Source organism: Myodes glareolus, chromosome 26 (assembly GCF_982192425.1).
Source record: "Myodes glareolus chromosome 26, mMyoGla1.1, whole genome shotgun sequence".
Classification (NCBI taxonomy): Eukaryota; Metazoa; Chordata; class Mammalia; order Rodentia; family Cricetidae; genus Myodes; species Myodes glareolus.
This window is the reverse complement of record NC_142051.1, coordinates 5,616,885-5,642,698: the sequence shown is the minus strand read 5'-3', so window position 1 is coordinate 5,642,698 and position 25,814 is coordinate 5,616,885. Positions and strand designations below refer to the sequence as shown.

General features: G+C 44.6%; 2 protein-coding genes across 4 annotated transcripts in view; one reads left to right on the top strand and one right to left on the bottom strand.

Annotated features, from left to right (window-relative positions):
- LOC125389747 (uncharacterized) overlaps positions 1-4,806 on the bottom strand; it is a 66,824-nt gene extending 62,018 nt beyond the window's left edge. The window contains exons 1-3 of the mRNA XM_087901954.1: positions 4,515-4,806; positions 3,181-3,327; positions 1,204-1,315 (exon numbers count right to left, since the gene is read on the bottom strand). Coding sequence (XP_087758080.1) covers positions 1,204-1,226 — 23 coding nt within the window. The 5' untranslated portion in view covers positions 1,227-1,315; positions 3,181-3,327; positions 4,515-4,806. The remainder of the gene's footprint in view (positions 1-1,203; positions 1,316-3,180; positions 3,328-4,514) is intronic.
- A 277-nt stretch (positions 4,807-5,083) lies between these two features.
- Positions 5,084-25,814, top strand: part of Xpot (exportin for tRNA) — a 39,984-nt gene continuing 19,253 nt past the window's right edge. Inside the window, exons 1-15 of one of the 3 annotated variants that reach the window (XM_048418885.3) lie at positions 5,084-5,323; positions 8,933-9,066; positions 13,127-13,209; positions 14,988-15,044; positions 15,480-15,549; positions 16,390-16,608; positions 17,949-18,133; positions 18,230-18,398; positions 20,625-20,663; positions 20,784-20,861; positions 22,081-22,119; positions 23,044-23,106; positions 24,504-24,628; positions 25,081-25,225; positions 25,465-25,584. In XM_048418885.3, the coding sequence (XP_048274842.1) occupies positions 9,007-9,066; positions 13,127-13,209; positions 14,988-15,044; positions 15,480-15,549; positions 16,390-16,608; positions 17,949-18,133; positions 18,230-18,398; positions 20,625-20,663; positions 20,784-20,861; positions 22,081-22,119; positions 23,044-23,106; positions 24,504-24,628; positions 25,081-25,225; positions 25,465-25,584 (1,452 nt within the window). In that variant the 5' untranslated portion in view covers positions 5,084-5,323; positions 8,933-9,006. Of the gene's footprint in view, positions 5,324-8,932; positions 9,067-13,126; positions 13,210-14,987; positions 15,045-15,479; positions 15,550-16,389; positions 16,609-17,948; positions 18,134-18,229; positions 18,399-20,624; positions 20,862-22,080; positions 22,120-23,043; positions 23,107-24,503; positions 24,629-25,080; positions 25,226-25,464; positions 25,585-25,814 lie in introns of all 3 variants that reach the window. The other 2 variants (XM_085683436.2, XM_048418884.3) reach the window with 2 other exon arrangements.

The window sequence follows — 25,814 nt, the reverse complement described above, 5'->3', positions numbered from 1 at the left end:
AGGGGTTTTCTGCCTCTTAGCCAGGTGAGGGCAGCACAAATACTCAGAGGTTGGATCAGGGGAGAAAACACTGCTACATCTCTTGGGGGTTACTAGGTCCCCCGAAACTAGAAGAGACCTTTAACCTTTAACCTCTGAGGATTCTCATGGCTGAGCAAACTGAGGACCAACATTACCTCAGCCCCAGCAGACACCCTTGTTAACCCTTCTCCTGGCCGCCCAGACACACTCGGGTCAAGACGAGCTCTGCTCTCCAGAGCAGCCAGCTCAGCAGTCCTCCCATGACAAGTGGGCCCCATGCCAGCATCTCCTGGTGTAGAGAGACCAAGAGATAATCTCAGAACTAACACCAAGGCAGGTGTGGTCCCTCCAATCCAACATGTCTAGAGGTCCCTGTGTTCAGGAACCTCTGAGTCTCTGTACCAAATGAGATGTTCTCTCACGAAACAAAACAAAACAAAATTAAAAAAATCAAACCAGAAGTACAGAACTAACTGCAGGAAATCAGCCTATCAAGTGCTAAAACTGTGGAAATGGGTAACTACTGAAGGGGCACAAATACACCAAAGAGAATCAAATGACTACAGAATAACCCTGGGGACAACCGTAAGAAAGCAAAATGAGGCATGTGACTGAAGAAAACAGTGAACAGACAAAAAGATAAACCTGAAATCATAGTGCCGGAAATAATGAGCAAGAGAAATTCATGGGTGAAAGAAATAGTTAAAAGAACCACTGAAGCTGGACAGTGGTGGCGCACACCTTTAATCCCAGCACTCTGGAGGCAGAGGCAGGCGGATTTCTGTGAGTTCGAGGCCAGCCTTGTCTACAAGAGCTACTTCCAGGACAGACTCTAAAACTACAGCAAAACCCTGTCTCGAAAAACAAACAAACAAAAAAGAGCCGTTGAAAGAAATGTATAAATTAAGAAAACTGGCCATTGAGTGGGTGTGGTGGCCAATCTTGGCTGTCAACTAATCTGGAATCAACTGAAACCCAAGCAGCCTGAGGGGATTTTTCTGATTGGATCTTTTGAGGTTGGGAAGACCCACACAAAATCTGGGCCACACCTTTTGGTGACAGCCCTCATGAAAGCAGTTGGAAAAAGGAAGCTTTTGCTTTTTTGCCTGCTTGCCCTCACTATTGTTAGTAAGTTAATTTATCCTGTTGCTAAAACATTCCTTCTACAGTATTAGAACTTACCCCTTTGGGATTCCTGTATGCATGGAAAACCAGCAGCTCTCTGGGAATTCCCAGGGATTTCAGCACCAGATCAGGACTGCTGAGACATCCACCTACCGAATTCTTGGCCTTCCTATTGGAGACAGCCATCATTGGACTACCTGGACCACAGCCAGGAAGCCACTCTAATAAATCCCCTCTATATACCTACATTTTATATACACATACTGTGTATCCATCCTATCACTTCTTTAATCACGCCTTTAATCCCAGCACTTGGGAGGCAGAGGCATGGCAGATCTCTGTGAGTTTGAGGCCAGCCTGGTCTACAAAGCAAGTTCCAGGACAGGCTCCACAGCTACAGAGAAACCTTGTCTCAAAAAACAAACAACAAGGGCTGGAGAGATAGCTCAGAGGTTAAGAGCATTGCCTGCTCTTCCAAAGGTCCTGAGTTCAATTCCCTGCAACCACATGGTGGCTCACAACCATCTATAAGGAGATCTGGTGCCCTCTTCTGGCCTGCAGGCATACACACAGAAAGAATATTGTATACATAATAAATAAATAAATAAATAGAAAAAAATAAAAAAAAGAAAAACAAACAACAAACAAACAAACCAACAACAAAAATGAGGCAGTGAAACCCACTCTGCAGTCACTCACACCAGGCTTAGCGCTAGGTAAGTTGTTTTACAGCTAAAGCAAAAATTCACTTAACGACACATTTGAACTGGAATAAGGGGCTGGCACAGTACTAGACTCAGGTCACACTGAAACAGACAGGAAGCAAAGCCAAGCCTGGCATTTTAAGACATAAAACAATTAATTCATGGGGGGAGGGGTGCCGTATGTGTGGACACAAGCAGTGGCCATTGGTTTTGAATCTCCCTGAAGCCACCTGACAGGGTGCTGGGAATCAAATTCAGGCCTTCTGGAAGAATAATATGACCTTTTTATTTTCTTTTTTTGATTTTTCGAGATAAACTCTGTATTGCCTTGACTGTCCTGGATCTGTAGACCACGCTGCCTCTACCTCCTACGTCCTGGAATTAATGGTGTGAGCCATCCACCACCAGCACCATCCACCCCACCTGTAGCAGGAACTCTTAATTGTTGCTCCATCTCTCCAGCCTCAGTGAGGCTGACATTTCAAACAGTTCAAGGCTGTATATGAAATGCTGTGTCTCAAACCGGTCAGCTGTTGTATAGGAATATCCGCTTAGGGCAAACCGTGGTGTCCTTGCAAAAGACCATAGCAACTAAGGCCTAGAGATTCCTATATCCAGCCAGACCTGTTGCAAGCACCTCTGCTGGAACTGCACCTGACCTAGGGGCGGGAGTAAGTAACTCTAGTCCATCTTTGTGGCTACAGAGAAGCCATCATCCTGGAAAGGTAAAGACTTTCAGTGCAGTCTTTTTTAGGGGAGAGGAACACCCGTTTTCTAGTAAGTTATCCTTCACTCACGCTCTGTAAGTAAGCCAAATAAACTCACCGGTTCCCAGAGCGAACTCTGGCAGGAATCTAGGTGGGCTTGTCCTTAGAATCTTATGATGGGGTGGACTCTGCTTAAGGACTCCCCCGGGAAAGAATTTTAGTGACATCAATAAATAAATGTAGCTGTTAAATGGTTACATCAATTTTGCTCTACTTCTTCCATTCCCCTCCTTACTCCACTCCCAAGTTTTATAAGCTTTTCCGTGATACTAGGGCAGTGGGTCTCTACCTTTCTGGCGCTATGACCTTTAACACAGATCCACATGTTGTGGTGACCCCTAAGTTATTTTCATTACTAACTTCCTAAGTCTAATTTTGCTACTGTTATGAATTGTAATGTAAATAGCTGTGTTTTCCAATGGTCTTAGGGGACTCCTTTGAAATGGTCATCCAACCCCCCATTCCCACAGGTTAAGAACCGCTGTGACAGGGATTGACCTTAGGGTGGTGAATGTGAGGCAAGCAACTATCACTGGGCTGTATCTCCAGACTTCTTTACTTACTTTTTAAGATAGGGTATAGCTATTTTGTCCTGGCTGGCCTTGAATTTGAGATCCACCTGCCTTAGCTTCCCAAGCAGCTTGGATCACTGGCTTGCAGAACAGGGCAGATCTGCCCGTCCTTCATGGCAGTCTCTGATTGCATCCAGCCTGTATTCAGGGTACCGAATAATCAGATATTAAATCTAAATGTTGAGTTAGATTTAGTGATGCACACCTTTGATTTCAGCACTCGGGAGGCAGAGGCAGGTGGATCTCTGTGAGTTTTAGGCCAGCCTGGTCTACAGAGTGAGTTCCAGGACAGCCAGAGTTATATAGTGAGACACTATCTTTAAAGAACAAAACAAAATCTACATGTGGACTTCACTAGGTTGCTTCCTCTGGGATTAACATCTTTCAATATAGATGGATGCTCAAGACACAAGGAATTAAAGGAGAATTGAAACATTCCATCCTGTAAAGTAAACTCTAAGCTCAGGAAGTGAACAACTCAAAGGTTTCAATGTGTCTTTAAGTCATTTCTGTTCCTGCAAGTAAACAAAGTAAAAGTCACTGGTTCCCCAAGCTAGATTTTTCCCTGTGTCCCATCTGAGTACCTATCTGAGGTGAAGAACGTTTGTTCCCGTGTCCCCAGAAGCTAAGTCTAACACACGTACTAACAATCCTTACAATAGCCAGACCTGGTGGCTTCTTGGAACCCCAGCACTCTGGAGCTAGAGGCAAGAGATTCATCTCAGATTGGAGGGCAGCAAGCTTCAGGCTAACCAGAGCTACATAGTGACCAAATGTCTCTAAATAAAGTAAGCCAAACCAAACTGAGATGGACTTAGTAACACACCTGATGCCAACAATAATGGAGTATCAGGCTTCAGTTTCAGATACAAACAGCTGGAGTTTATACTGCTCCCATAAAGTAACAGTAACTTGGGGTCCAATGAAAGAAGCAACATTTTGAGACAAGCACTAGACTTTTTTTTTCCTTTTTTTTAGTACCTGGAGGGGCAGCCATGGGTGCTGGAAACTGAACTCTTATATTTTTGGTTGTGAGCCTAGCCTTTAAAGGCTGAGCCAAGACTTCTCGCTCCAGGCCAAGACTTCTTATGAATATTTTCTGTTTCCTTTTTTCCCCCCCAGACACGGTTTCCTCTGTACCTTTGGAGCCTGTCTTGGAACTAGCTCTTGTAAACCAGGTTGGCCTTGAACTCACAGATATCCACCAGCCTCTGCCTCTGGAGTGCTGGGATTAAAGGCGTGCATCACCACCACCCAGTTTGTTTTTGTTTTCTCGGTGTAATCCCTGGAATTTAATCTTCAAGCCAGGTTAGATTTGAACTCACAGTGAAGATCTCTGTGAGTTCATCTCTGTGAGTTCTCAAGCTTCTGGACTCGACACGTGGAACCCAGGTCAAGGCACTGAACAACTGACTCAACACGTGGTTTAAACCACATCCACTCTCCGATCTCGGCAGTTCAGTACTCAAAGCCGTCCACCACCTGACCAGTCCTTTCTGGAAGACGTCGAGTGTCCTTCTGGCCGCTGCTCTGGCAGGGCCAACGAGGACGGTCATTTAACAGCCTAGAGGACCTCAGTAACCTGCGCAGAGGACGGCCGGATGCGCTCTCCCGACATGCACCACAGCCCGGCCGACCACGCCCCCACCCCTGCGAGCTCCAGGGAGCACGTGTGCGGCCCGCCGCCTGGAAGCGCCCCTTGTGTGCGCGCTGCATGCTGGGAATTGTAGTCCCCGGGGACCCAGCACGCAGGCAGCCGGCTTGCTCTCTCCATGAGGCTGCTGCTGGCGCCGGTCCGCGCGGCACGACGCGGGGGGCGTGCCTCGCGCTGACTCAGCGGCGGCGTTAGCGGGCCCCTGCGCAGTTTTCCTTCCAAGGCCGCCGACCCCGCCCGCCGGCTTGCCAACCTGCCCGCCCCGCTGCGCGCCACGCAGGAGAAGGCGCCCGGGGACGCCGAGCGAGCGCCGAGAGGAGAGCGGCCCGGGCCAGCTCCGGCGCTAGCGCTGCGGCTCGTAGCGGAGGACTACAGCGACAAGGACGAGGGCCCGCTCGCCCTCCTCCCTGCGTGCGCCGCCGCTCCTTGCAGCTGGCCGGCCCTCGGGAGTGCCGGCGAGGAAGAGCTATCGGAGTGATGGTGACTGGAGGCTGGGGGCGGAGGGCCGGGGACCCTGCGTGGCCGGGCGGGCCGGGCTTGGGGTTGGGGGCCAGAGGTGGCGGCCACAACCCGAGTGCGTGGCTGCCGGTTGCCGGGTGTTTCATCACCCAAGTGGCCACGAGGCTTCGCCCAGGGAGGGATCGGGGCGAAGGATAGGGGCGAGGCCGGCCTCGGAGGCTGCCCCCCGACCCCATTCGTGATACTTTTGGAGTGTGTTTCAGCCGTGGAGACCTCAAGTTGATACGTTCCCCGCCCCGGGACAAATAAGAGGAAAAAAAAGTGTTATTTCTGCGTAGTAATATGCCAGCACGGACAGCCTTTTCCCCCCTCTCTTTGCTTCTTTACAGTCCTGCAGCAGTGGAGAAGCGTGATGTGTTCCTGTAACCTGAAAAACGAGTACTTTTTGAAAGCCTTAATTAGTTGTTACTGGGGGAAGTTACGTTGTATTAAAGCGACTTGTCAACTTGATGTAAAAAGGCTGGAAAGATTAAGTCAGTCTCAAACAGGCTTAAGTGGGTTTGGAGGAATTCTCCACATTGTTTGATTCTTGATAGCTAAGGAAAAATTACAGCTTCATAGTTTAAGTGTATTTCTCGCCACCCCCCCCCCCACCTTTGCAGGTTGTATAAAATGTTACCATATTGTAACAGTGTTTAAGCCTGTAAGGCTCTGTGGGTCAGAATACTAAGCGTCCTCTCCCAGGCTTTATTAGGAAGCTGTTACCCTTAGCACTAGCTGTAGCTTTCCAATCTTTGTTCACAGATTGGCGAACATTTTATTTTGATCACCCTAGTGCTTTTTCTGAACGTGTTAGGTGGCGAGGGATTGTGAGGGATTCCCTCTCTGTGGACAACTGTAGCAAGTTTGCTTAGGGTTTTCCTGTTGATCATGTGTTTCCGTGGGGCCTCTTTTTTTTTTTTTTTTTTCCTCTTGTCAGGATTAGACTGAAACGGCACTTTTTCCCAAAGCAGCGGATATTTGAGAGGAACTTTTAGAAGGTTTCTCGATCAGGGGTTTATAGCAATTCTTAAACTAACTTTTCTCTCTGAGCATTTAGACGAGGAATAATACTTTACTTTTCCTGGTGGAACTATTTTGCTCTCCCATCTCTTCAGAATAACTATTCTAGTTTAAGAATGCCTCCACTAATTGATCCTGTGTGCCCCTCTGAATTTCTAAGACTTAGAGGCATGCCTTGCCTACACCGTGGTCTTTAGGACTTTGCCTCTTTTCCTCTGATAGAAAGGAATGAATACTTCTGTTTTCTGCGTGGCCTCAATTTTTGTTTTGTTTTTGAGACAAAAATCTCACTGTAACTCTAGCTAGCCAGATAATCTGTATGTAGATACACCAGGCTAGCTTTGAAGTCTCAGAGATCCTGTGCCTCAACCCCCCACCACACACACACACACACACCCCTCCAGCAATGAGATTAGAAGGTATGTGCTACCTTGACTTTTTTTTCTCCTTGTTGTCCGGTTTGGTTTGGTTTGGCTTAGCTTTGGGGGTTTTTTTTGTTGTTGTTGTTTTTTTTTTTTTGAGATAGTTTCTCAGGTTGGTTGCCTTGGGACTCGCTCTGTAGACCAGTTTGGTCTTGAATTTACCCAAGATCTGCCTGTCTTTTCAGTGCTGGGATTAAAGGCATGAGCCACCAGCACCCTAGCTAGGTTTTGTTTTTTAATGACAAGATTGGAATATAAATGTAGGGCTTCAAAATTACATTTATGTATTTACCTTGTATGTATACAGGTGTGTATGTGTGTATACACACAGAGGAGTCAGTTCTCTTCCACCATGTGGATCTAGGGAATCATCGAGCCATTTTCCTGCTTCAAATTCAGGATTTAAAAACCCAAACCCTGCATTTTTAAATTCCAGGAGCACAGTGATGCATATTTCACAGCCCTTGTCTTTGACGGTTAATGAGAGAAAACTAGCTGGCAGTCAGAACATAGCAGAGTTTGGAAGGGGGATCTAATCCAGCTTGGTAGTCAGCGCATGAGGCCATCTCTAAGTTGCCATGTGAAGGCCTTGCAGGGTTTAACCACGTGGCTGGAAAGAGCAAGTGTGTGCGAAGATGAGTACAAGGCCACTTGAGAGCCGGGCAATATGGTGTTGCAGGCTGCTGCGTATTCTGCAGCATGGTAGGCTTGGCTGTTCAGAAGTGTTTGGATCTAATCCCGTGGACAGTTGGGCTCAGGTCGCCTTGCTGTGGTCTGCCTGGCTATGAGTGGTGAGAGAAGAGGCTGGCCTTTCTTCCCAAGGCTCTCAGGATCTTCTGTTCTGATTTTGATTCCAAAGGGACCACGGAAAACAGGAACGTATAGGGATCCTGTGTCCTGGCTCCGATGTTCCTAAAGGGCTGCACAGGACCCCCGTTCATCTCTTGTTCTTTTACGTCCTAGTTAGCTCTAATAACTAAAAAATAGACGAATAAAGGAACCTTTCCAGCTTTGTAATAGTAATGTAAGGCCCAATTTCCCTACCTTCCCGGTGTTCCAGAAAATGTAAATTGTGTGTTTGATGTGTCTGTATGTGCTTATATGTGTGCAGTTGGAAGCCAATATCAATAGCAGGTGGCTTCCTCCTTTAATTTTCACAATATACTTATTTTCTTGACAGTTTCATAAATGTCCATACTGCATTCTCTTTCCTCTGTCTCCCAGCCTTGCAAACACTCCCATCACACCTTTTATTGAGGCAGGGTCTTACCGAATCTGGAGTTCAGTAGTTTGACTTGAGGAGCTGGCCAGACAGCTTTGAGGATCTGCCTGGTGTTTTTCCCCACTTCTCCGACTCTGCCACACCTAGTTTTTACCTAGGTTCTGGGGAGTCACTTTATCCAGGTCAGGGAGCACATTTTCTAGCAAACGCCCCATCCCCGAGAGCAGTGTTCACATCGCTTTAAGTTTGCCATGTGCATAGAGAAAAGCATCTTGTGTATCAGAGAACTGTCTCTGAGGGCTTCCCAGGTTCTAGTTTGAGAATACTAGATTTTTTATTGTGAAGTAGATTACTTTCCAGGGATTTAGGGGAGAGGGGTGCATTCTAAAGTGAGGGAGCTCATTTATGAAGTATTTCTAGAATTGGCTGGCAAGAGCAGAGACCTATAAAAGGCAGAATTAAGTCATGGTTCGATGCTAAATAACTGGTTTTTTGCTCTTTAGCCCTTTCTCGTAACTTCTCTAGCCCTACTTGTAGACGCTCCAGTAAGGGCTTTAAACTCTCTGAGGCCTGCCATCCTAGTTGTTTTCAGAGATGTCTCCTGATCATATCTGAGAGTAGGGAACGTCTCATTTCCCCAGGCACATGTTGTGGGGCAGACAGCCCAACGCTGCATGCATCCTTCTAGAAGATGCATTTTCCATTCTAGAAAGATTCATTTTCCATTTTTGGCTGGCGAGCTTTGTAGGAGAGTAGTAGCACCTGAGAACCCTAATAGCGTACTTGTTTATACTCTCCAAAATTAGCCCCTAGTGTGGGTCTGCTCTGGTCTGGTGAGATGTGGCCTCCCTTGACTCCTCAGAGCTGTGTCTCTTCAGCCACTTCTTACATTTCAGGTAATCATCTTTTGTTTTCTGTGTGCAGATGATTGTGGATTCCTCTGTGGGATTAGAAGCCACATCTATTGTGATTGGAAAACTCCAGGAATAACGGCAGACATGGATGAACAGGCTCTTTTAGGGCTAAACCCAAATGCTGATTCAGACTTTAGACAGAGGGTAAGTCCGTCAATTTAGTTGTTCTTAAGAGCATGCTACAGAAAACACATCTGACTTGAGTGAACCTTAATAGATGTTGACAGATTTGAGGTGAGTGTGTTCTGATATTGAAGCATCAGGTGTTGTGATTGATTTCTGTAGAATTGGCTGAACCAACATGCTGAAACCTGCCGTGTGAAGGCAGGTCCTTGTGCAACACCCGGCCTTTCTTTTGTTGTAGAGCCGTAAGGCAGTTAGTTACAAGGGCGGAGAACTCTTGCAGTCTCCCAGTGCATACTCTGCTTTCCCATTGCTGGCCTGGATTGTAAGTTGCTTTCCTGTGTTGGAGACAGCTGCCTCCTTGCTGTGTAGTCTTTGCAGACTGGAAATAAGCAGTTTTGATATGCCACACCTTAAGTGATATGAACCGATTTCGTGACAGGAAGTCCATTAGGAAGGAGATGCTAGTATACTTGGTAAATGTAAACAATTAACCCTAATGTAGCTGATGAATCTAATAAGGACTTCAACTGAATGATGAAAGAAGACACTAAAGAACAAGCCTTTAATTAGTGTTTAAAGACGCGAGTGTTCTGAAGTTTAGGATCAGAGAAAGGAGGGGTTTTTCTTCCTACTCGGTGTAGCAAAGAAGAGAGCTTGCTATAAGTGAGCTAAAAGTTAACAACCTCACCAAGATTACAGCTGTATTTGTTTTGCTTTTTAGTAGTAGAAACTTCTTTTAAAGTGGCTAAAAAAAAAGAACAAAAACCTCCTAAGCAGTTTCTGATGATATATGTCTCTGCTGATGAATAAGTAACTAACCCTCCAAGTATGGCAAATAATGGGAATCTAGATGTGAGTATCTCAGAAACCTAGGAGTCCAGGCTTTTTATATAATAATGGCTTTATTTTCATAGGGATTTAAACCATCTGCTTTCAAAGTAGCTGAAACATTGCCGTCTGACCTTTAGCCTACTTTGATGTTGCAAGCTGATTATAATAAAAGCTTTTGGCTGTTTTATATGTGTTGGATGACGGGGGGTTTGTTTGTGGTTTGTTCGTTTTAATAATATTTTCATTGATTATTTGGAAATTTCACATCATGTACCCCCAGCACACACTCACTTCCCAGTCCTCCCAGGTCTGCCTCCCAAAACCACCTCCCTGCAAAAAAAAAAGAAGGGGGGGGGAGTCCAATTTGTGTTGTCCAAATACTCACTGGAACCTGGTCAAAACTCCCCGTAGCCAGCCCTGAGAGAAAACTAGTCCTTACCCACCAGTACCCATTCCAGAAGCTGTGGAAAGCTACACTTTAGCATCCTTATCATGATTTTTTTATTGATTGGTTAAGAATTTCACATCAAGGTGAGAGGCATGGAGGGGAGCAGAGAAAAATGTAGAGCTCAAAAAATATCAATTAAAAATGTATATAAAAAAACCAAAGGACGAGGACACCGTGGTGGGGGAAGAAATTCACATCATTGATTCCCAATCCCTTCGTATCCGCCCTTTTCACCCCTGCAGTGCCCACAAAAGAAAACTAAAAGAAATTTTTAATTAGTTGAAAACAAACACGCCTGTGTCTTTCCCGCCTCTGTATCACCTCTCCATTCCCCTTAGTGGTGTTGGGAGCTGCCGCTTGTCACATGTGCCACGCATGTTGTGAAGTCTACCCCTTTGTCCCAGCAGCTCTCCGTGCAGTTGTAGCCTTTGGTGGCTTTCTGTCCAGGCTGTTACCTGGGAATTGAGCCTAAGCAAGGACTCTGCTACTGAGTTTTACTCTAGTTTTTTGTTTTATGAGAACAACTTTCACTAAGACCCAGAGGTTTTAGCGGAGCTGTCTGCAAACACTGTTAAGTTTGTTTCTGGCAGCATTTTGCTGTGTCGCCTGGACTGGCCCGGCACTCACTGAAAACTGTCAGCAGTCTCCTGCTTCGTGTCCGCTGGAGTCGCTGCAGCAGTCCACCACCACTGGCCTCTCTTCTGAGCGGTTCTGTTACTGTGCCCCTGGCATATGTGTCAATGTGGGGACAACTTTGTGGAAAATCTCCATCTTCCCACTTCTCTGTGGGTTCCAGGATCTGTCTCCAATCACAGACAGGAAACTCTTTTTACCTGCTGAGCAATCTCCCCAGTCCCTTTTCTCTGCTTTCATTTGTTTGTTGCACTGGGGATGGGCAGAGTGGGGGGGTTAGGTTTTTCCTGTGTTTGTTTGGTGGGCTGAGAGCTCTGTGAGCCTGTCATGGTATACATGTACATGTTCAGGGGACAACTTGCAGAAGTCTCCTTCCGCTTCCTCTACCATGTGGGCTCTAGAAATCAAAATTCATGCGTTGAGCTATGCTGCTAGCTCTGTTATTTTTGTTTTGTTTGAGACTGGAGACAGAATGTAGGCCAATCTAGCACTGGATTAGCCGTGTAATTGAGGATGGCATTGCATTTCTGATTTCTTTCCTTCAGCCTCCCAAGTTCTGGAATTCTAGGTATGCACCACCGTATCTGACACTTTCTGTTGGTTGTTGTTTGTGTGAGGCAAAGACTGACACTATAGCCCAGGATAGTCACCAACTTTTGGCAAACCTACATTGATTTTTGAGTCCTGGGATTGTAGACATATGTCAGCATGTCAAGTTCCTATCCTTATTTTTTAATGTATTCTTTTTTAATTCTGTTAATTTTGTTTGTTTTTGTTTTTGGAGACAGTTTGTAGACCAGACTGACCTTAAACTCATAGATACACCTGCCTCTGCTTCCCAGGTGCTGGGATTAAAGGAGTGTGCCACCTCCTGGATTCTGTTAATTTTTTTAAGTTCCAATAGTCAACATTTTAAAAAATAACTGCAGGTGTGTGTGTTGTGGGGCAGGGGAGTCTGTTCTTTCCATCTTTTCCTGAGTTCCAGGAATTGAACTCAGGTGCCTTTTTCCTGCTAAGCCATCTTACCAGAGACAAAAACGGAAGGAGTTCTAGTTATTCCTCCCTCTTCCCAGGCTTAGACACCCAATAGCTTAAAACCATTTGTTGAATTTATTTTGAGACAGGGTCACACTTATCCCCCCGCCCCCCCCCCCCGCCCGCCGCCTAGCCTCAGACTTGTGTAGGTGGCTGAGAATGACCCTGGACTTGGTCCTGCGCTGTTCAGACCACCTGATTTCTGTTGTACCTAGGATTTAGCCCCGTCTCCTAGCTAGCTAAGAACTCTACCACCTGAGCTACACGCCTGGCCCTTGCTGTTGTTAAAGAAAATAATGTGTTAATGAGGATTTTAGCTGAGGAGCCCCACCCCTTACTTGTGAGTGCAGTAAATGCAGCATGTGTAATGATGCCCTTTGCCCAGTGTCCTAGCTCCTGAAATGTTCACAGTGGTAGTCAGAGGTTTTGTAGAAACTCTGACATTGCCAAGTATTTTAGGGTCACCCAAGACTGCTTGTTGTGACTCCAGACCATCTATACTGACGACTGCCTGCTGAATCAAGGACTACCAAGACTTCCACAGATTTGATAATTGACTATGGAAGAGATGCCTAGAAGGGCCAAGGGCTTCCGTTCCTTCATGTCTCCTCCCTAGCACCATAGCGTGTTCACCAGCCTACAAGGTGGAGGTTTTAAAAGAGATTGGCACCTCCCTCCCCTCTCACCCGCTACCTTTCTGCCCATCCTAGATTAGTAGTTGGCCAGAAAGTTCTGTGTTTTATTTTGTTTAGCATTTACTTAGGCCATGTGTGCTGTGTGCACCCTTCAGAGACTCTTTTATGACTGTACATACCTTAACAGTATTGCATTTGATAGAACACTTGGGCTTTTCCTCTGCCTTCTCCATAGCCCGGTGATGTCTGCAGGACGTTCTTGCACCATTTCCTTTACTGTAAGGAAACTGTTTTAAGTGTCTGTTAACTGGTCACTGATCTATTTTGGGGAACCATCTGGACTTTGCACATAGTCAGAAGCCTGGATTAGATGTTTTTGCTGACGTATTAAACCCCAAATCGTTGTTGGTTATTGGTTTACCCCACCCTTTGTTTAGTGTGTGTAGGGCATCTGAATTCAGAATGAACTGTGTTGCTTTGTTTTGCAATCTTTCAGGCCCTGGCTTATTTTGAGCAGTTAAAGATTTCCCCGGATGCTTGGCAGGTGTGCGCAGAGGCCCTGGCACAGAAGACGCACAGGTAAAGACAGAGTCTCCGTGTTGTCTGGAAGCTTTGATGTTTCCAGAAAGTGAAGCATTTTAGTTTTTTCTTTGAGAAGTATTTTCACAAAAACATTTTTTGATTTGCCTTTTAGAAAAACTATTAGTAGCATGAAAAGAGAAAAATAGGAAACCAATTTTTGAGCCAATTCAGAATTGATTTTTTTTCAGTAAAACTATGCTTTTTTAAAATTTTATTTATTTTTATTTTATTGGTGTTTTGCTTGTATATGTGTGTGAGGGTGTTGGATCCTGGAGTTAGAGACATTTGTGAGCTGCTATATGGGTGCTGGGAATTGAACCCAGGTCCTCTGGAAGAGCAGAGGACCTGGGTTAACTTAACTGCTGAACCATCCCTCCAGCCCAAACTATCCTTTTCTTTCTGTGCATTGTGCACTGGACTAGGTTACACTGAACATGTCCTTGTCTTATTGTTGGAATTTGGTGAAGGAGGTGAGCATTAGTGATATATATCTTATTCTAAAGCTTTCACTTAGAGTATATCAGTATTCAGTTACTATTCCTTGTCTGAACCGAGGTCTTATTGATGACACCCATAGTCCACCCTGTGCTTCCAGCAGACCTCTGAGGAGAATTCAGGAAGGGTGAAAGTGGGTCTGACAGTACTTCCCTCCAGCTCTGCATTGCTGGTGACTGAGGCCACATACCATGCTGAAAAAGGCTTGCCCTGCAGTGTGACTTTGAGGTAGTCTCTCTAAAGCAGCAGGCGCAGTTTATGGAAATAGACACGTGTATACCCATTTCATCATTAGTTAAGTTAGCTTCTTATTAAGGAAGGAAAATGGGCATAGTGAAGCTTGTAGGAAGCAGTGAGCTCACAGCACAGGCAGCCCACCGATGGGAGCAGCAGCACGGGCTTTAGTGATGGCCCTCTGGCTGGAGCTGCTGGTGTGCTGCCCTAATCCTGTTTGGCTGCAGCCTAGTTGCGTTTACTGGGACTGTTTTTCCTGAACACCTTAGGGGGTCTGCATTCCTACTTGAGCTGCTCTTTACATAGGAGACAGTGTCCTCACACACACTTGCCTCACTCACCGTCTGTCTGGACTCCTAAGGAATTCTCTTAGAGTTGTAGGCTATGTTACCTCTAGAGGGAGTTAGAATTGGGTAGTGGACAGCTATTGGGAGGTCCCCCTCCCAGTCTTCAATGGTGGGTTTGTTGATCCTTTAGTTTCTTGTGTGAACTTTGAGGGTGACCTGAGTCCCCCTACCCTGTTTATTTTGTATTTGCCTGTAAGAGAATCGGACTAATAATGCTTAAGTTTCAAGTAAGCCGTGCATGGCGTCTTTGGTTGGTCAGCCTTTGGCTGCTGTCTGTCAGCTTGAGTCTTCCTGACCATTATCAAATAAAGCACAGAGGTTGTTCCAGGGACCTTGACTCTACATATTAGCATTCGGGGCAGGGGCCTCTACGGAGCACTGTGTTAGGGTAGGGTGTATATTAGAGCATGTGGTCGTGTTGTTTAGAAAATGGAACGGACTGCCATGTGTTGGGAATTGTATTTAGAGCTCTCTTAACCCTTTAAATCCAGGACTTGGGCCTGTGGCTGATTGGAAAGCCTTTGCCTGGAATTCCTGAGGACCTGAGTTAGGTGCCTACTGCAATAAAACAAAAAGCAATAAGTAAAATAGAATTGATAAATAGAAAGCCAGGCAAGAAGCCTTGCTTTAGAAACTTCACAGTTGTTACTAGCATTTTGCCATTGTTTTCCCTGATTATCTATTTTTTTTCTTTTTCAGTGATGATCACATAAAGTTTTTCTGCTTCCAAGTATTAGAACATCAAGTTAAATACAAGTGAGTCTTTCCATTGTTTTTAATCTCGAAGATTTGTTGGAATAGGCGTGTCTAATTTTCCTGTCCTTGAAGAAACCAAAATATAGATAATAAACGACCAGTGTAATCATTATATCTGGGCTGTGAATGTGTTTTTATTTAGACTGAGCTAGCTGGTCTACAGGGTTAGTCTATAGACCACAGACTTCAGTGCATGGTTGGTTTAAGAAATCACATAACTGTCATCTGTTTGAGCGTGAACTGAGCCGCAGATCTGAGCTCGCTGACTGGCCTGTCTGGCAGGCTCGTCTGCGCATTCTTCACAACTGTGCTAATGGACTTTGTCATGCATTTTAGGAAACCAGGTACCGGAATGCTGTAAAATTCCCTTTTGATAGATGAATTTGCGTTCAAAGCCACAGACGGCAATGTAGTCACTGTTTATCCCTTTACCAGGTACTCAGAACTCAGCACAGCTCAGCAGCAGCTGATCAGGGAGACGCTCCTGTCATGGCTTCAGGCTCAGGTAATCAATTCATTTCATTCTAATGTCTCTAGAGTATTTTCCTTTAAGATCCAGCCAAAGAAAAACAACTGAATTTTTTTCTTAAAAATTTTATGATCTGGGTGGCGGTGGTGGTGCACGCCTTTAATCCCCGCAGAGGCAGAGGCAGGGGCAGGGGGATCTCTGAGTTTGAGTCCAGCCTGGTCCACAGAGTTAGTTCCAGGACAGCTAGGGCTACATAGAGAAACCCTGTCTTGAAAAACAAAAAGCAAAAAGAAAAAAAGAAATGAATTGTTCTGTAACGAGATCCCTTGGTTCATTCCTATATCCCAATACTCAGGAAGCAGAGGCAGGAGGATTGTTGTTTGAAGCCAGCCTGGAGTTGAACAAGTTAAAGGCCAACTTGAGCTGCATAGTAGACCTTGTCACATAAAATAAGGCATGGGCTGGGCCTGCTGCTTCAAACCTTTGATCCACACAGGCAGGAAGTTGAGTGGATCCCTTTGACTGAGGCCAACCTGGACTACAAAAGACCCTGACTCAGATCAGGCCAACAACCCATGCTCCCCCATCCCTGGTGGTGTTGGCCGTTAAGAAAGGCCTGGGTAGAATCCTTAAGTGGTATATAGTTTTATCCCCAACACTGAGGGAAATACAAATTCATAGAGGCAGCCATTATTCACGTGCTCATCATGTGACTGGTCACTTGCATGCATGGGTAATTTTGCAGTTTGCTATGTTGCCTCTAATCTGTGCAGTGTTGAAGGTTAATTGGGTTTTTGCCAGCTAATGATAAATTTAAAAAAAAAGTGTGCTTTTGAATAGTTTGGATTTAATTTCATGGATATTTCTCTTTGCCAGATGCTGAATCCCCAACCAGAGAAGACATTTATACGAAACAAAGCAGCCCAAGTCTTCGCCTTGCTTTTTGTTACAGAGTATCTCACTAAATGGCCCAAGTTTTTTTTTGACATTCTCTCAGTCGTGGACCTAAACCCAAGGGGCGTGGATCTGTATTTGCGCATCCTCATGGCCATTGATTCAGAGTTGGTGGACCGTGATGTAGTTCATACATCAGAGGCAAGTAACTTCACCTTGACAAGGTTCTTAGTGTATGTTTTGTAGGGAAACAAGCGTATGATGAAAAGGACAGAAAGTCTTACATTTTTGCATGTTCTTTTTCATTTGTTTGCTTCCCCTGGCTCCTCCAGGACAAGGTTTTTCTGCGTAACTCTGACTGTCCTGGAACTCGCAGAGGTCCGACTGCCTCTGCCTCCCGAGAGCTGGATTAAAGGCAGCATCATCATGCCCGGCTGGCTCTTTTGCCTGTTCTTTTTTTTGGGGGGAAGGGGGTTTCAAGACAAGGTTTCGCTATAGCTATGGAGCCTGTCCTGGCACTAGTTCTTGTAGACCAGGCTGGCCTCAAACTCGCAGAGATCTGCCTGCCTCTGCCTCCCGAGTGCCCAGCTCTTTTGCCTGTTCTTAAATTACAAGTGTACCTCACATCTTGAGTTTGCTGACAATGAAATTTAACCCCTCCCACCACCAAAATTAGAGCATTACATTATGTTTAAAACTAAGCCACTGTTGTCACCAGTGAAATAGGTGTTTGTTTTCTCATAGTTCCTGTGAAATGTCATCCATTCCGAATGCTTCTGAACAGGTGTAAAGGCTTGTGAGTGTAGGTGTCTGGCCACGCAGACATGGCGCCCAAGCCCTCCATCTGAGTCTTTATGCATCTAGACTTCTTTCTCCTTTGCCTTTGTTTGTTGTTAAATAGTGCTAGTAATGTACTGTAGTGTTTCATCACTGACAAGCAGTCTTTATAGCCGAGGTACAGCCTTAATCGAGCCTTATCCTAAAGTACTAGGAAGCACTGGTGTATGGGGTGCGGGAGGTTTGCTCTCTACCACTTCAGTGTAGAAGTGCTTAGTAAAGAGTGGGAAGTTAACTGGCTGTCTCTAGCGCTTGGAAACGGGGGTGGGAGGCCTCAAGTTTAAAGCCATCCTGAATTACTTATTGAGAACTCTGTCTCATTAAAAACACACACACAGACACACACAACAGAAACACCTCTGGAAATAGCTTTAAATGTTTATGATATTTTAAAACTATAACTACTGTACATTTAAGTCACTGTCGTTTTTTTCTAAATGCTTAAGTATCACTTTTAGAGATAATTTCACATGCTTAAGATTTCTAAGCAATGCTTATTTATACTTTGTACTTAATGAATTAAGTCTGGCACCAAGGAATAGAACGGAAAAAGGAAACACAAAGAATCACAGGATGTAATTTTAGAGCAGATAAATAGGAAGCCATGGTCAGGACCGTTTAACGAGGAAATGACTGTGTGCAGCTGAACTTGAACGTCTAGCTCTGGTTCATACTCTTCCTTGTCTCTTGTGTTCTGTTTTTAGGAGGCTCGCAGGAATACTCTGATAAAAGATACCATGCGAGAACAGTGCATTCCAAATCTGGTGGAGTCGTGGTACCAGATTCTACACAATTACCAGTATACCAATTCAGAAGTGCTGTGCCAGTGCCTTGAAGTAGTTGGGGCTTACGTCTCTTGGATAGACTTATCCCTCATAGCCAATGATAGGTGAGCACACCTATAATTCCTAAACTAAAAATTGGAGAGTTGGTGTCTAAAACTTGTGAGCTGAAAATGTTAAAATCTTTATTTCCCCATCACTAGGTTTATAAATATGCTGCTAAGTCACATGTCAGTAGAAGTTCTACGGGAGGAGGCATGCGACTGTTTATTTGAAATCGTGAATAAAGGGATGGACCCTGTGGAGAAGATGAAGCTGGTAGAGTCCTTGTGTCAAGTGTTGCAGACTGCCGGGTTTTTCAGCATTGACCAGGTCAGTGGATCTCTTCCCCCGAAGTTTGGGGGATGCCCTTGAACTAATAGTAAACCATTATATTCTGAGAGTGCCAATATTATGTGATGTTTTTACTCTTTTGACTTTTTGGAGGGGCCCATCACCAAACTCCTAAATAAATCACACTCGGAGGTTTATTAGTTACAAATGCCCAGTCTTGTCCTGCTAATTTCTTGTCAGCTTTCCTTGTCTCCACTATCCCTGCTACCTTTTGTCTCTGGACTTTCTCTTTATTTCTATACATCTTATTTTCCTTCTTACTCCGTGGCTGGCTGGGTTGCTGGCTCCTGATGTGCTCCTCTTCTTCCTCCTTTCTCCTATTATTTATACACTCTGCCTGCCAGCCCTACCTATCCTTGCTTCTGCCACGGTACCAACTGTTCATCTCTTGATTAGGACCATCAGGTGTTTTAGACGTTACATAGAGTTAAACAAATGGAGCATAAACCAAAGTCACACACCTGAGAACACTATTCCTCAACACCCCAACTAGTATCTGTGGCATTTTCTTTGCACATTTGGTTACACCCATTCTGATACTTTACGGTCAGAGTGGTGTGTGCACTTTGCAAGTTTACAGTGTTGATCATACCCTGAGTAACAAATACACCATTTACATTACAGTACATTTGACCCTTTGACCCAGGTTAGCCCTAGTAACCATAAAAGTTTCATTTTCATCATAGACTTGAATTTTAATGTAATTTTTCACATTTTATTTTATGTGTATGTGTGTTTTGTCTGCGTGCCTGTGCTTGCATTTGTGTGCCTGGGGCCCAAGGCCGCCAGAAGAGGGGATCTGAGCCTCTGGGACTGGAGTTAAGGTGGTTTTAGGCTGCCATGTGGGTGCAGGTCCTCTGGAAGAGCAGACAGCCTTGAGACTGATGGATCTCAGTGTGGTGGATTAGTCACTTAGGTGATACGAAGGCTTTTTGTTCTCGTGTGTGTGTGTGTTAGATATCGAGCCAAAGCCTACTAGCACTGTCACCAAGCCCCGCCGAGCCCGTGACAGCACTTCAGAGTTAGCTATGGCTGTGTGTGCTCCAGTGCCAGCGTGCACATGGGGAGGGAGCACAGAGGACAGTTTCCCTCTCCTACCAGGTGGGTCCGAGGATGGACCTTGGGTTGTAAGGCCTGGTGGCAGTCCTGCCTGGCCCTAAGAGGTCTTGTATTGGTGATGTCAGTAATATGGTTCTTGTAGATTCCTTCTTCGTGCACCAAAGGTTCGGTTACCTTCTACCGCCTAACTTAGTGTCTGGGTCTTTTAAGAAGAGGAAATCTAAAATAGTGAAAGTTGAGCCTTTGTCTGTGGGAGAGGAGCGCATGGATAACTAATAATCGGGAAGCCTATAGCATCGGCAGTGACTCAAGCAGGCCGCTCTCACGGCAGCCTGTGTCTTTGTAGGGCTATAGGGGCCGAAGTCAGACAGTTCTGGAAAGGACTGTTATCAGCCCTTGCACGTGCAGTGCAGCAGCACTGATGTCACAGAACGGCGCCTGCCGCGCTGAGCAGTTAGGAAAGGCGGCTCGAGACTTCTCTTTTACTTAAGGTCATTTTGTTTTTCTCCCTCCCTCCCTCCTTCCCTTTCTCCCTCCCTTTTTTGGTAATATCCACAGGACTATCATCAATAGAATAACAGTTGTAGGAATGGAGAAATGCCTCAGTGGTTGAGAACACTGGCTGCTTTTCCAGAGTCTGTAACTACAGTTCCTGGACTCCAGTGCCCTCTTCTGGCCTCTGAGCACTAGGCACACATGTAGCACAGATACATGTGCAAAACACCAAACATAAAAAATATTTCTTTAATCAAAAAACAAAACATAGTTGCTTTCAGAGTACTATTGGCTAATAATGGTAGCAGAAAAATTCACATTCTGATAATTTTCCTATCGTAATGACAGAGTTGACAGCTGTTGTCTTAACACTGAGCCTGGGCCAGCAAAACCTCAGCAGGTAAAATCCCTTACCTTGAGGTCCTTAAGACTGGAGTTTCATTCCTGAAACCCCTGGTGGAAGGAGAAGACTGGCTCCTGAAAATGGCACATACACGCCCACACTAACCCTTCCGTGTCATAACCAATTACATAGTAATTTTTTTTTTAAGATTGAGTCCTGTAATTGGCACTACATTCTGCTAAAGTTCAAGGCTTTCCTCTTCCTCGAGGTAGGTGGTTGTAATTGTGGTCTTTGCTTACTGCTCATAGGAAGAAGATTTGGACTTCGTGGCCAGGTTTTCTAAGCTGGTAAATGGAATGGGACAGTCCTTAATAGTTAGCTGGACTAAGTTAATTAAGAATGGGGCTGTCAAGAATGCTCAAGAGGCACTTGAAGCTATTGAGACAAAAGTTCCACTTATGTTACAGCTGCTAGTTCATGAGGATGATGATATTTCCTCCAACATTATTGGATTTTGTTATGATTATCTGCATATTTTAAAACAGGTGAGTCATTGTGTTCTTTTTGTCTAGTAGATATCTAAAGAGCTGTTAAAAATGGAGAATAAGAAAAATAAAAAGATAAAAAATAATAAGAAAAATAAAAATAAAAAGAAAACAATCTCATAGTCCTTGATGGATAGATGATGGATGGATAGAGAGATGGATAGATACATTGTTACTTATTTACTGGCTTTCTTCTTTGTAGTTTTTATTTTTTACTTAAAAAAATATATAGACAAAATGTGAATAAGTTCTGAAATACACTAGCCTGGACTTGGTGAGCCACACTTATGATCCCAGCACATAGAATGGTAAAGGGTTCAGGTCATCATCTGCGTCATAGCAAGTTCAAGACTAGCCATGAGCAACCTGAGGCCCTGGCCTCAGAAGATACAATACATTCATGAGGCATAAATGTGGTCTAGGGTTACTCTTCCTGTGTGGTCCTTTAAACCTGTGTTTCTAAACACGGCAACAACTTGTTAAACTCTTTGCTGACAGCTGCGCCCCAGTAACAACACAAAGTGTGATGGTGAAGGTTCCCTTAGTGCGGTGTGCAGTGTTTTGAAGACTAGTTGCTTCTCAATTTGACATTAAATGAAAGACCATTCCTGTTTTTATTAGTTTGTACCAATAATATTTAATTATACCCAGACTTTCTTCATTCTTAGAAATGTAATTTTGCATGCAGAAGGGTTTTTAGGATTGCAGGAGCTATGATCTTTGTTTTAAGAAACTAAGCATGGTCAAGCATGTCTTTAATCTCAGTTGTTGGTGGGTCAGAGGCAAATCTCTGAGTTTGAGGCCAGCCTGGTCTGTATAGTGAGTTCCAAACTAATCATAGCTACATACCGCGACCCTGTTCTCAAAACAGCAAAAACATCCTTTACTGCCTTATAGCTTAATTTTTTCTAAATATAGGATAAACAATTTAATCAAATTAATCTTGTTATTGCCTGTTTGTCAAGTTATTTACTAGACATGAAATTATTACATCTGAAGTTAGGAATTGACTAATTGCTGTCAAACTACTCAGCAAGAATTTGTGTATTTTATTTTTTTATGCTGGAGATTAGACCCAGGGATGCTGGGAAAATCTCTATCCTGTAATTGTACCACCAGCTTCTTTGTGTGTTGTTTTAGAAGATACTGATTGCTTAGAAAAAAAATTGATAAGCAAGTATATTATTAAAAATAAATTATTGTTTATTTTTGTTTTAAGCTTTCAGTGCTCTCAGATCAGCAAAAAGCTAACATAGAGGTAAGTGGTTTCTTTAAACCAATGGTAGATTTTTCTTCCCCCAAATCAGTGAGTTTATTGGGGTTCTTCACCGGACTGTGGGTGAGGGGGTTTCTTAGCTGAGCAGAGACGGCTTCAAGGAGCTGCACCCTTGAGAGCCCACCCAGCCTTGGGTGGTAACTCCTGCGCAGTGTGCTGGAGAATCTTTCCCCAGCAGTCCTTCATGAGTGTATAGCCCTGGGGGCGGGCCTTAGTGAATCTGTTGAGTTTTAGGGACTTGTGATTTGTTTCCTGAGTCTCGGGTAGCCTTCCTCTATGAGGGACTGTTTTAACTCATGTTTGTGCCCAGCGCTCCACCCCTGCCATCCTACCACCTCATGAGATTCCCTGAGCCTTGGAGTGAGTGGTATAGATGCCCATCTAAAGCAGATCAATCTGATCAATTCTTTTTTTAAGCTTATTTTTATTATTTTATGTGCATTGGTGTTTTTTTTTTAAGTTTTATTTATTTATTTATTTATTTATTATGTATACAACATTCTGCCTCCATGTGTGCCTGCAGGCCAGAAGTGGGCACCAGATCTCATAACAGATGGTTATGAGCCACCATGTGGTTGCTGGGGATTGAACTCAGGTCCTCTGGAATAACAGTCAATGCTCTTAACCACTGAGCCATCTCTCCAGCCCTGTGCATTGGTGTTTTGCCCACATGTATATGTCTGTGTGAGGATGTCAGATCTTATAATTACAGACAGTTGTGAGCTGCCATGAGAGTGCTGGGATTTGAACCCAGGTCCTCTGGAAGAGCAAGTCAGTGCTATTTAACTGCTGAGCCATCTCTCCAGCACTGACATGATCAATTCTTTGTCTGAAGTCTACCTTGAAATGTAGCTCAACTTCTGGATTAAAAAGAACAATTAACAAATGTTTCATTTTTAATTTTAGGCAATCATGTTGGCCGTTATGAAAAAATTGACTTATGATGAAGAATATAATTTTGAAAATGAAGTAAGTAATTTTACATCAAAGAACTGGTTTTAATTTTATTGTGTGTTTGCATTAAATTAGTATTTTATATTTTAGTTTCAGAGCCTTTTAAAACGAGAAATAGTGTTTTAAATCATGCTTTTACTGATATATATTAATGTCAGTTTGGGGTACCACTCATGGAGACGTGAATCCTTCACTGTAAGGGGTTGGAGAGGTGACTGATTTGGTCAAGTGCTTGCTGTGTAAGCATTATTAACATTAGGATTGATGGCTGTAGACAGCTGGATTTGGTAGTGCCTGCTTGTAATTCAGAGCTGGGAAGGTGGGAAAGTAGACATTGGGGAAATCCCTGGAGTGCATTTGCCAGCCAGCCTTGCCTAACCATTCAGTCTCATGTCTTAATGAGGGAACGTGTCTCACATGCACAAAAGATGACTAGCTCCTGAAGGCAATACCTGAGATTGACCTTTTGTTTGTGTGTATACACACGTGCGCGCGCACGCTCCTATGCTCATATGCACTCATACATGCAGAATCTTGTAAACTGGGCTTGGTGGCATATGCCTGAAATCGCAGCAGTTGGCAGTCTTAGGCAAGAAGATTGCCATAACTGTTGAGCCAGCCTGGGCTACATACTGGGTTACAAAGTGAGATCTTGTCTCAAAAGAAACAGAAAAGAACCTTTAAAAAAAATTGCAGGACCTGGGATATAGCTCAGTGAGAGAGCCTTTGCTTGCTGCATGCAGGCCCTAGATTATATCTATAGCAACCCAAGGAAAGAAAAATAATACTTATTAACATTGAACTTACAACTGACATATTATTGGTATTGATGATCTTCTCTCACGGTGCATTTACTAGGAGTGCTGGGTTGAGGCCCAGTCTGTGGAGAGGGTGAGAGTGAAACTTAACCGGACTTGCTCATCTAAAATTCTGTCCAGAGTCACGAGAAGATTGCTTCCCAGTGCTTCCTGGACACTGGGGCGTGCGTTGCGGTGTGTGCTGTTGAAGGGTAACAGATGATAGCCAGCACACTGTTAGCACGTTAGTAGGGCACATGCTGGCTGTCCCCCTCCTTAGACTGGGTGTGACCCAAGCCTTTAATGGCTAAGGTTGTTAGAATTGCTAGTCAGTGAGCAGGAAGGGAAATGCTACTGAGCATTTGTGGTTTTTCTATCCAAAGATAAAAGATAGGAGTTAACTGATCGTTTATATAAATTTATTGGTCGTTATCATGAGGGTGGGCCAGGGTGTTGCATTGGAGGTCAGAGGACTGCCTTGGTTGGTTCCTCCTCCCCCTCTTGGCTGCAGGTAAGGAGAGCAGCTGCCAGCTCTGGCATCAAGTGCTCCTAACCTGCGCCATCTTAATGCTGCACCTTAAACCATTAAAACCAAGCCTTTAACTTGTGTTGTAGGGTGAAGATGAAGCCATGTTTGTAGAGTACAGAAAACAGCTGAAGTTGCTGTTGGACAGGCTCGCTCAGGTGTCCCCGGAGCTAGTGCTGGCTTCCGTTCGCAGAGTGTTGAGTGCCACACTGCAGTAAGTTCTGCGGTCAGAGTGAGCTCCTCTCGTGCGAGGTGGTGTGTAGCGGATGAGTCGCGCAGCGTCCATCACGCCCTCCGTCCCTGCAGTTGGTTTTGCTCCATAGTTTACTTGTGTCTACCTCTGGCATAAATTACATTACTTTTTAACTCATTCAGGACATTTCTAAGAAAGGTTTTTATTAGCACGTCCGTTTCGTATTATGAAACTGCCATCGACGCAGTCAGTGTACTTCAGCCATCTTCCCACACACACACACAATGTTTCTTCCTCTTGTCCTCTTCCCTCTGTTGGTAGCCAGTGGGTTTCATTAGGGCTGGTTACAGGAGAGGGCAGCTCACCAGTGGCTGTGCCCCTGAAAGGGTTCTGGTGGTTGTTCCTGTCCTGAGTATCAGGAGTTATCTAAAGTTTATGTCAGATGTCACAGACATACTTCTATGCCTTGGTAGGAATTGGCAGACTACACGCTTCATGGAGGTTGAAGTGGCAGTAAGGCTGCTGTACATGCTGGCGGAAGCTCTCCCAGTGTCCCATGGTGCTCACTTCTCAGGTGACGTTTCAAAAGCTAGTGCTTTGCAGGACATGATGCGAACGGTAGGTACACCAAGGGTCCTTTTTACTGTGACATGATGTGCTCTGTATGTTGTGCTGTGGGCTCACGGGTTTCTTAATTGTAGGCACACCAAAGGTCCTTTGCTGTGACCTGATGTGCTCTGTATGATGTGCTGTGGGCTCACAGGGTTCTTAATCGTTAGAGCTTGGTGTATGTTTACAGAGGGAATTAGGGATGTTACAGTAAACAAAAACGGGTCTCCTCATTTTCCCCGTTCTAGTTGGTGACATCAGGTGTCAGCTCCTATCAGCACACGTCCGTGACTCTGGAATTCTTTGAAACTGTTGTTCGATACGAGAAGTTTTTCACTGTTGAACCTCAGCACATTCCGTGTGTACTAGTAAGTGTGCATCTCTCTTGGTCTTTGATGATGAGATCATGCCCTGTCCTTGTTCTCTAACTTTCCTCAGAGTCAGAAGTTTGATCTAACGTCGGGTGACAGTTTTATGTAAATCATGTGCTTGGGAGCTGTGTGTAATGTGCCATTCCTTCTGTATTCCTGGCCCTGCCCACAACTACAGTTTGGTGTGAGCAGTATTGACAATGAAATTCTTGAATCAGAACAGAAAC